The sequence below is a fragment of the Amblyomma mixtum genome, chromosome 2, assembly GCF_055824585.1.
Source record: "Amblyomma mixtum isolate Tamu chromosome 2, ASM5582458v1, whole genome shotgun sequence".
In the NCBI taxonomy this organism is placed as follows: Eukaryota; Metazoa; Arthropoda; class Arachnida; order Ixodida; family Ixodidae; genus Amblyomma; species Amblyomma mixtum.
Window position 1 is genome coordinate 15,953,773 of NC_143013.1, and position 11,095 is coordinate 15,964,867.

An 11,095-nucleotide genomic window follows, 5' to 3' on the forward strand; every position below is an offset into this window, starting at 1 on the left:
TGCCTCATTTCACGCAGTGCAATTTCCTCGCTGCGATTCAAAGTCGGCATGAAGTGCGGTTCGCTTCGGTAACGTATACACGGAGAGGTCGTTACTGTTTCGCGCTTGCCTGAGCACAGAGTCGGTGGAGGTGCGTAAGGCGGAATTGAATACGGCCAGGCTGCAATTGTGGCCGAATGCGGAAATGAGGGTGTTGCTGGAGTAGTCGCGTAGAACCTTTGTGATTAAAGGAAATGTTTTGCGAAGAAAGCAACCAAACTTGTTGTCTAAATAGCGCCTATTTAGACAACAAGTTTCGTTGCTTTCTTCGAAGTTGCTGTCAGGGAGGGAGAGGGAAGAAAAAGTGGCGATGTTAACCAGAAGATGATTCACTGCGGCTACCCTGTAGTTAGGAACGAAAAGAAGCCCCGCAAAGCGTGTCCAACATTCTGGGACAAAAATTTTTGAAAATTGAAAAATTGCAAGGCACTGTTCTAGAAATATTGAAGGCAGTGATCCATTCCGCTGATATGTAGCAAAATCTTGCTTTTAAAAGGTTTCCATCGATCTCATCGACCAGTTAAGACTGCCATAGAAAATGGATGAGGAACTGTTTTGAGGATAGTAAAAACGTGAATGGAAAAAAAAAAATACAAGACTGGTGCCGGGTGATCTGCGGATATATAGATTGTTATAGCGAAATTTTACACCATACCAAAAAAGTGCGTTCATATACGTGTTCCCGCTCAAAAGTGACTTTGTCAAGAATTGTTGGGTATTAGGAGCAAATAATTTGAAGATTGCCGTATGTAAAGACTGTGATGAAAATCGCGTGGCATTGCTACAACACTTGACGATGGTAAAACGTCTACGACGTTGTAACCAATATGACCAAGTTCGAAAACCCAATTGTGAAAAATGATCCGAGCCAAACAGGAAGCCGCTGGCCTTTCACAGAGCCAAAGTCTTTCCTCCAAGGCGAAAAACCACCCTCGTTATAAGGATATGCGAATAGATTTTTTAACTGGTCTACTCGTACTTTGATTTAAGGTTATAAAATCTTAGTTTTGTTAAGACGAAAGTCTACGGGGGTCATCTGCTTTCAACATATTAGTTCCCAAAGGAGTCGAATTCTTTTGAGAACAAACTCCAGTGATTCTATTCATTGTTCTCCACCAGAGTTGTCTTGGCTTGAATTTCCGTGGTTTACTAGGTACACACGAAATGTAATCGCAGATGTAGCATTGGTTAAAATAGGGATGACTGGAGACCAAATCGCTCACGCGGGTATTCGCTGTTACCTGCGCTGCCTTCTAAAACATTTGGTCCTGGGTCTCCCTCGATCAGCGGATAATCCATAAGTAATGTCCGACACCCAAAAAAAAAATTCATTAACAGATGCATGTTGCTTGCCATGAAGAAATTCAAAGTACGAATGGGTGAAAAAATTTTATTACAAATGGCACCGTCTAGTTAGTCGTCTGATGATTCCTCACCATCGCTTCTTGTCTGAACATATAGTGGTTAAAACTCTCCAACTTTACTTCCTTCAGGGTTTTTTCTCTGGTGTGTAGATTCATAGCCGACCGGCCGAACGCTGTGACGCATGTCTGACCCGTGCCTCTAAAGTGATTTGTACAAAATGCATTGGCGTAAAGGTGGAACAGTGCCAACGCTTAGCACAGGGACCATCGGCGGCCACAGCTAACATTTCATAAGACGAGTTAACTATTACTAATTGAGCACATGACTCTGAACATTCTGCCTCCGTTACTCTACTTCACCCCTGCTGTAAAGGATTCATTTCTCATTGCTACATCCACTTCGCACAATGAAGGCTTTAACTAGCAAATAGCTACTGCAGAAGCCTGTCGACCGTGTTAGGTAAGGTCGTTAATTAAACCGGGTCTCTCATTTAAAACAACCGCTGCAGCATTCTACCTCCTTTGTCTTCATTACCAACGCTAAATTTCAGTACATTAATAGAAAGACTCTAGGGAGGGGTCAGCACAGGCGGTGAGAGCTATCGGCTTTTTCTTACTCTTCCCATTTGTTGCGTCCATGGTTGCATTATGCGGCCAAATCTATATGAGGCTGCCCATATTTACGTGTGCACGGAAGACGACGGTGTGAAACTTTCTGAACGATGCATCGTCGCGTTCTATAATGCCATCAGGTATGCTGCCTTGTTTTGTGTGCGTGTATGCATGTGTATGCGCGTGTGTGCATGGGAAGTTATACCTTCTATCTGGCCTCGTTGTCGCCGCTCCTAGGTCATTTTTTCTTGATGCAGTGATGAGTGTCAGGACACAGCAGGCTGACTGAAGAACAACTCTCTGCCTATATGTTCACCGCTTGTTATCTTCAGCATAAATAAGAGCCCAAGCGCCGCTAAAAACATGACGTATATAAGTACGTTTCAGCGCTCCTACTCCTTGTAACACCTGTCGAATATTAATTAAGCCTTCAAGTCGTAATTCTGTGTACCAACATTTCTGCCCACATATTCATACTGAATGGTACGGCAAAACAGCGCTGACGGACGGGACGGAAGAAGATGAGACAAACACATGCGCTGTGTTTCAACATGAACCAACCAGCCCGACTCAGCCCTCTCCTTGATATTCATACTCATCGTGCGGTCAAAAATCCAAAATTTCGCCACGGGCTAGATACGCCTATTCTTTAGGCTGTAGGGTGAGATCTCGGGATTTCGCGGTAGGTAAAACAAAAATCATTATCCAGTACCTCTTATTCTGCTGCGAACATAAGAGCATTACAGCCATTTCGACGAGTTACGTACGCTGGAGAGGTCGCTTTGCCTGCAAGCTTCTCGAAAATGAATGTATTTTAGCGCAATGTAACAAGTTTTTGTTGGGCCACAGCACCGAGGGTAACCGCGCTTTCTTAATTCTAAAAACGTTATATGGATATAACTTAGGATGTGCTACACGACTCTAAGCTATAAGAAAACAAACAGTAATAGTTAAAAGTTATCTTTTCTATATTAGTTAACCGGCCTGCTAGTGAGCCCATCTTAGCTGTATTCTGATGTACTACACCGCTAACGATAGTAGGCAGAAAAAGCGGTCTTCTTACACAAAAAGCTTATTTTTAAAAATTGTGTAAAATCTTAGGTGAAACACCTTGTAGTTTCGAAACGGCAAAAAGATATTTGCAAATCTTGAATAAATAAAAAATCAACGAGCCATGTGTGGATAAAATGTATTTTATGATTCCGTTCATGTAAAAGTAGAAAAAGAAACAATACTTCATTCCAGCGCCGAAGTCATCCGCAGCAGCTGCGCTCTAATAATGCATTAGCGAGCATCGTAATCATCATGTTAGTTTTTTGCTTGCTTTTTATTTTATTAACGAAAGCACCGGTCTCCTGGGCACTGTTCATCTCCAGTCACTTTGCATTAAAACTTTCACTCTTCGCGTGCGTATGCGAAGCTGCACTGGCCATGCAAGAGATTCTGGTTTCGCATCTAAATACAAGCTGCGAGATATGCATGCCATCCTAAACACGTTACGGAAAGGGATCTCGAGCCTGGGCGCCGTGTGATAAGCCCGCCGAGCGCCAAGCTGCGTATCAGCGCTTGGTGCCACTTGTGATTACCAAAACGGGCCGGAGGAAACCGTGGCTCAGCGACGTGTAGAGATTCACGGCAAACACAAGCGAGTAGAGGACTCGGCTTATCTCCTCGCCTTACGTACGCGAAAGGCTTTGCGCAGAGAGGAATGAGATTGGGCGCTGGCTCTTAATACACGGAGGCAATGTCAGCAACGTCTGAATGAGCGGATCTTAGCTGCCGCGTTTTATCACTTGACAGCGATGAATTTCTCGCACATGGTTTGTACCAATAAAATTCAAATCTTTCATGCTGTATGGCGCCATGTGAGAGCTTACCAAAGCTAGTCCTAGTCTTTATTGTGATAATTTACGCGAAGATCCAGAAGGTCAGGCTACAAGGCTGTATGCCTGTTTTTGGAGATATGTCCAGTACTGTACTTTGTATACACTCAATGGACGGACAAAACATGCCCATTATGGCATACTCCGTACCTTTCAAAGTATGCAGCTTTATATTAATTCGAGCTGGCCGTGTTGGTATCCATTCAACTGTATAACGTCTTGGTGGTAGAATTTGGCGGCGAAAAGGATGACGAAGAAGAGGATGATGCGCGTGGAGCTGGGCGTGCTAGTGGAAGAAGAGAAAGAAGAACTGCCCGATGCCAGCGGTCCTCGGCTTCCCGCTTCGCCGAGGTTCGGCGACCGAGTGGCTTCCCGTCGTTGGAGTCCTGGCCACGTTCGGCTGGGCCTACTACGCTTACGTGCACGTCTTCTGCCCAGCCCTGGTCAAGGATGACGTGGAGCGATTCTCGCTTGAGTCTGTCTTCCTGCTGCTCCTGTTTCTGGCACTGTGGTCCTTCCTGCGGGTGCGTATTGCGTGAGAGGTGACGGAAGTTGAAAGGAAGACGCAATAACGTCTGGGATGTGCTGGGGTTTAAACCAAGTTTAAGGACAATGAAGACAGCGGGATTAGCTCACGGCTGGTTTCTGTTAGCGTTTTCCTCGTAGGAATGGTTTTCCTAGGAAGTAGATGTCAAAGAAGTCCAAAGAAGTTGCATCATTCCGGATCATATGAATATTCATTAATCATACCGGATGCCAAACTCATCTTTCATGCTCGATTTCGAAATTGAGCTCGCTGGCAGGTCCGAGATTTAGTGGACTAAAACGGTTACATTACGTATGGTACACCAATCAGCTGCACATGGTTGCTGATAAGTTGCCTTTAATCTGCCAACAGCTAGCACTAGTGGTCATACCCATCGCCTTCATCAACTAGTTTTCTAAGCATGGCCACCGGTGATATTCTGCTATTGTTACACCAGTGACACAGGTAGGAATGCAGGCCACAAACTAAGCGAAATATTGTCCTTAAGGCGTCACTAGAATATCTCGTGATCAAAATTACTACGGTGAATAAAACGGCTGTACCGTGTTACCGTGTTTCTTTCCAGCAAGCCTATACCATCGGCATGCGACTGTCTTTGTTTTTAAGCATGAAATGCTTTTAGCCCCCGTTGTCGGCAGTGTGGTGACGTCACGCCGAGACCCAGGGCCATCATCCGGGCACTGAAATCCACTCATCCGGGCATTGAAATCCACTCATCCGGGCATTGAAATCCACTCATCCGGGCACTGAATTCCAGTCATCCGGGCACTGAATTCCAGTCATCCGGGCTCTGAAACGAGAACATCCTGGCACCGTACGAGACTTAACGAGATTTAACGAGACTCTGTAAGCCCTCCTACACGACCGGCATGCAAGCGCCGGTTGGTCTCCAAAGGAGTCACAAAAAATAACTGCTGCCAGTGCCTTCTCAATGTTTATCAAGATATCAGTCGCTGTGCGTTTGATAATGCACGGAATTATAATTTCCGATTTCTAATAACGCGTGCAAAAAGCACATAAATGCCACGATACACTTCGTTGTCATACGTGATCTCTTAGAGGCTTCGCGCATCGAAGCAAAGCCGCGCAGGCGCACAGGGGCCCGGGGGAGAAGCGCTGCGTTCAAAGGGCAAGGCATCGCGCCGAACGGGTGGTGGCGTTCCTCCCTTCCATTACGGTGCGGTTCGGGTGTCCACCGAGATGACATTAGGCCCGTAAACATTTCATGCTTACTCTACTCTCGGTTACGGGAGAGGCAGAGATTTTTTTTTCGGAAAGACTTTTCATCACGCCTCTAAACTTTCGCATCGCATTTTGACTTTGAGTATCTCCTTATTCTTGCTCAAGGGTCTCGTTCACTCTTCCAGTTCTTCCTTGTGTTGCATCCACATTCTGCCAGTCTTAATTTAATCCAAATATGACTTCTATATAGCGTCACAAAAGTAATAAAAGACTCGGGAGAACATTGTCGCTAAAAAATTGTAAAAACACGCAGCACAAGCCTCGTAAATGACCCATTGTGCTGTGCCGGGTGCTGTGCATGCCTCTGTAGCTACCACGTAGAGTGGCAAAGACTGGAGACTACCGCAGCTACGAAAAAATGTCAAGTTTAGTAAACGCAGCATTCGGCGCCAGGTCAGAATTATAGCTTCAATATAATAGCAGTGCGTTACAAAAATTAATTATTCAATAACTTGTTTCACAGTCAGTGATTGAATTATGGCTCCGTTTACGTCATCATCTTTGTCACCTCGGATCTGTCCAGTGAGAGACAAAGGCCTTTCTCGTCATACTTATACCCTTAATGAAACATGTAGAGTACCATAATGTTGCGTTTGTTTCCTAACCACTGTGCTCTCTTGTCTTTCAATGTCACTTGCTTTACACCAAGTGCATACAAGTGTTCAAAGCAAAAAAGTTCAAGTCTTGCAAAAAGATCAAAGCAGCACACAAAGGAAATAGAAATCCGGTCAAGAGCCATAAGTAAAACACCGACATTCGTAACAGTGTCACCAGAATTGCAACGTGGTGAGGCTGGAAGACCATCAAGCCGGCATTGGTCTGCGTCGCAGGCGATCACTGCGTCAATCCCGGCCGTTCCGACGCGGTACTACTTAAGCCCAGTGACCCGCGGCATGATCGAGGACAGCAAGACGTACGAGGAGCGTAGGGTGCTGCTGGAAGCGCTGGGCGCATCTCGGGGCATCCTGACGCGGGCCAACGACGGCAGCGTCCGCTACTGCGACCAGTGCGGCCTCGTCAAGCCGGACCGCTGCCACCACTGCTCCTCGTGCAAAAGGTGCGGCTTGATTGGTCGATTGACTCATAGACCTGACATTCGCTTCCTTAAACGTGCTCTAAACAGCGCTTCAAAAACGCGTCAAGCAGAGCGCTATGCCGTATTGCGTCGCTCAGCCGTCCACACCCGCACACTTTGTCACCTGCCTCATAGAAGTGAGGAATCACACTGTCGAAGTATCTTCTCAATAGAATTTTTGCGACCGGAAGCTGCAGCGTCAGTAAATAGCTGATGGCTTTGGCCATCAGAGAGGAAAAATGTTCAGGTACAAATTTAATATATTTCAAAGATACAACGCTTCGGACAATTTAAAGCACGTGAACTCCCGAAGTGGAAAGCCGTAGTGGGAGTGATGTTAAAAAACAAACTTTATTAATTAGGAAACATAGGTTAAAAAAAAAAGTTGCCACATTATACTAATAAAAGCGAAATACCTGAACAATCAAGGGCACTACGACAACAGCAAGCAATCATATTGAAAGCAGTCACGCTTGAATTAGAATGGAAGTTGGTTAGTATAGGTAGAAAAGCGCCCAGTTGGTTCACTATCTTGGTTTACTGCACGCTGCTACATGACACTACTCACAATGAGGCTGGCAAAGTAACAGACAAGTATACATACGAGACACGAATAAGACGAAGGAACAAGCACATACGAGCGCGCCTCGTATGTATGCGTAGCTTAGTGTCGTGTAGTTGCGCTCAGTAAACCAAGAAAGTTGGTGACATAATATACCCACCCTCTGGACGCTTGTATCTTTCCTTTGCGGCTGCCTTTGTCACGACTGATGCTCAAAGCGACAAAACGAACACTGTAAATTGCACTTTTCAAATATTGTGCTTAGTTTGCTTGTCCGGGGTTGCTTGTCCGGGGTTCTTTGGCAATGTTTTCTTCACAAGAAGGACGTTACCGAAGCTCCAGATCAGGTACATGAGCTAATTGTTTTGAAATTTTAATGCTTCACTTTATTCAGTCACCAAACTCATATCGCAGTATATATAAAAGATAAGACACTAAACCATAAATAAAGTTATCATTCGCTACCCTTCGTAGAAGCACATCCTGAATGGGCCTGATCCAATAAAGAGCATTATCAGCGCCCGAGACTATGGATGCTATTTGGGCTTTGTAGTACCTCTGTAATGCCACTCTTAATTCACTCAAATTGTAAAAATTTCTTCTCGGAATCGGAGAGCTCGATGTCAACCGGAAGTACGTTTTCATATTTTCAGTTTATTCAGTCAATCACAACGACAGTTGGTTCACCCCGTCAGTTGAACTGTGGAACTTTTTAGACGGTTGAGCTGGTAGGGTGAATAGTTCTCATGAGTTCACTCACCCAACAATTCTGGACAAAATAACTTTTGAACGGGAAAGAGTTCATGAGCGAAATTTTTATACACTGTAAGATTTTACTATAAAACTCAGTATAACCACAGACCTCTCGTCGGCAGGCTTGCAATTTTTTGCTATTAACGTTTTTGCTCTCGTCAAAAACGTTCCCAGTTTTTCTTTTCTATATATGATAGTCTTAACTGCTCGATGCGAGCGATGGAAACACTGTAAAAGAAAAATTTTGACACATATCGGAAGAACGGACCATTACTTTTAATATTTCGCTACCAGCACCTTACGGTTTTCCAATATTCAAAATTTTTGTCCAAGAATGTTGAGCACCACTAGATTCATCGCAAGCCGACAGGTCGTTTATTCTTTTTTTTCTCTGTATTAGAATAGTTGCAGCTCTGTGATCCACCTTAATAATCCACTGCCCTGCAGGTGCATCCCCAAGATGGACCACCACTGTCCCTGGCTCAACAACTGCGTGTGCTTCAGCAGCTACAAGTTCTTCCTCCTCACGCTGCTCTACGTGGCGCTGCTGTCGGCGTTCACCCTCGTCACCACCTCTTCTTTCGCTTGGGACGCCGCCAACACGCTGGAGCTGTCCGCCGGCAGCATCGCCCACGTCGGCTTCCTGGTGGTGGTGGGCGGTGCACTCACCCTTCTGGTGGGTGGATTCTTCAGCGTCCACCTGCGTCTGGTCTACAACAATGAGACCACTCTGGAAAGCATGCGCGCCTACGGCTTTGCCAACCCCGGGGACTCCTTCGACATCGGTCCCCGCAAGAATTTCGCCCAGGTGATGGTTGTTACAACAAAACAGGCGGAACATGAGTATTGCATTAAATCATGGTTGAAAGGCCACCATAGAAAAGGAAAATTTTGATACATACATCTACACATCATGTCTTTTAGGGTGTAGCTCTTAACAGATCGTCTCGGGCTTTCATGGCGGTATTAGAATGATGTAACGAGAGAGTTGTTGCCCGAAAACCACCCGGGTGGTAGAAACGCGTTGCCAAACGCGCGGCGAGTAGAGGTGTGCTCTAAGATGACATTGTTTTAGGGATGAACGTCTAGGATTTTTTTCCCTCTTGAAGTCTCTGACGTGTTAATAAAAGTACGTTAGAGTCACGAGAAATATGGGCGGGAACGTGCTTTTTGCACAAAGTTGCTACTTTTCTGTTTTTTTTTCTGCAGTAAATTTCAGAATGATTTCAATGTATTGTACGCCGAAAGAAAAAATAGTAAGAAAACAAAACTGCGCTCGTCACTTGTCATTATGGATTAGTCAAAAAATGAATGCTTAAACTCTGTTCCCTCTCATATTGCTCCGGACTGAGCGCAAGAAATCTGCGCTAACAGTATTAGGTGGTCATCTTGACTTAAACTTTGTTTTCGCGGTTGGAATATAATGGAGTCTCAGGCTCTAGGTCGGTGGTTGATAGCTGGGTAAAGGCTTTCTGTAGGATGGATGTTGGTGGATTATGAGTGAAGGTTCTTAAGTGGGAGATGCATTTAATGTGTACACCGCAGGGTGCTCAGAAGCGTATGGGCCCGGAGGGTCTCCTGTTCCGCTCCGATCCACTAGTGGCGCTTAGAGGTGGAGGATTCGCACACACATACAACGAGTAGTTCGCCACAATAGGATCAATACTGCTAACACAGACCCCCCAAAATATCACTGGGTCATTAGCCCAATGTGGGTGTAAACATGGCGAACACACGTACAAATCCCGGTCGGTTAGCTGGACTAAGATGTGAGCTGCATTTACCGATTTTTTTATTGTCATCATTATTTTGATTGTTATGTCATTGTCATTATCGTTATGAGAAAATAACATCTGGCTTCGAATAGCTCTTCAGTCAGACGGCATCTTTTTTACAAGCCGATGGTTTCCTTGACTCGCAACCCTGGCGCAGGTGTTCGGCTCCAGCGTCTTCCTCTGGCCATTCCCCATTTTTACGAGCATGGGCGATGGCGTGCGCTTTCCAACACGGCTCCACCCGGGTCCAGACTCCGTCGCCGAGCCAGAGCTAGGGGCACATAGGCACCCGCTGTCGCCAAGCCTCCGCGGAGAAGCCTCACCGGTCGCCCTGGCATCCACAGAGGATGCCTTCGTGGAACTTGCACCCGCGTGGATTGACACCCCGCAAGTTGCACCAGCCGACAGCGCAACGCCCTCTGCCGCCTCGGCATCTCCGCAACAAGTGAACCCTTGCGAAGTTGAGTGCTCGAAACCAGCAGCCGCGATTCCATCTCCCGCCCACAAAGCCCGGCCTTTCCCGCGGCTGGCGGCGACTGCCAAGCAAGGGTCTCTCGTTAATGCCGTAGTCGATAAGCCACCTTCACAAACAAAGACAAAGACATCATGGTTCTTGGCAACGTATACACCTTCAGGCAGCGACGGTTGCATCTACGATCCATGACGAGAGCTTGGGGTGGTTGCTGTGCGTGAAATTTGACAATTTAACATTTTAATTTATTAATAGTTACTTTCACTGACGTGTACAGCACGGTTGGGAAGGGCATTTTCTATAATCGCATAACAATGCATCCACTTTTTGTTAAATATAGCAGTACAGAAGTATATATAAAGATCTGCGGCAGCAAGCAGATGAACATGATGAAGAATGGAGTCTGTTTGTGTAGACTGCTGCTGCTGCAAAAAAAACGACAGAAACATTAAGAAGTTTATGTGTCGGAATGCGAAAGCGTTACTGTCCCTGCGTGCATTTATACCCCCCCCCCCCTCCCCCCCGCCCCACACACACATGAGCGTGGATGACGCCAACCGGAACGATGTACAACGAACAGTTGCATTACAGTTTTGATACAAACATTGGTTTTCGAGAAAACTAAATGGCGCAGTAATTGTCTCATATCTCGGTGGACACCTCAAACACGCATTAAGGCAAAAGGCGGAGAGTTTGGGAAGCCATGCAAATGAAGGTGAGTGTGTCGTCGGTTCGAATCCCTGTCGCAAGCTAGCTTCCAACCTTACTGGC

General features: G+C 45.9%; 1 protein-coding gene across 1 annotated transcript; it reads left to right on the plus strand.

Moving 5' to 3' along the window:
- Positions 1-4,215: 4,215 nt before the first annotated feature.
- On the plus strand, positions 4,216-10,658 carry LOC149358528 (palmitoyltransferase ZDHHC20-B-like). The gene is made up of 4 exons (XM_089568847.1): positions 4,216-4,422; positions 6,518-6,744; positions 8,525-8,885; positions 10,010-10,658. Exons 1-4 carry the CDS (start codon positions 4,216-4,218, stop codon positions 10,514-10,516), a joined length of 1,302 nt encoding a protein of 433 aa, XP_089424973.1. The 3' UTR covers positions 10,517-10,658.
- The last annotated feature ends 437 nt before the right edge of the window (positions 10,659-11,095 follow it).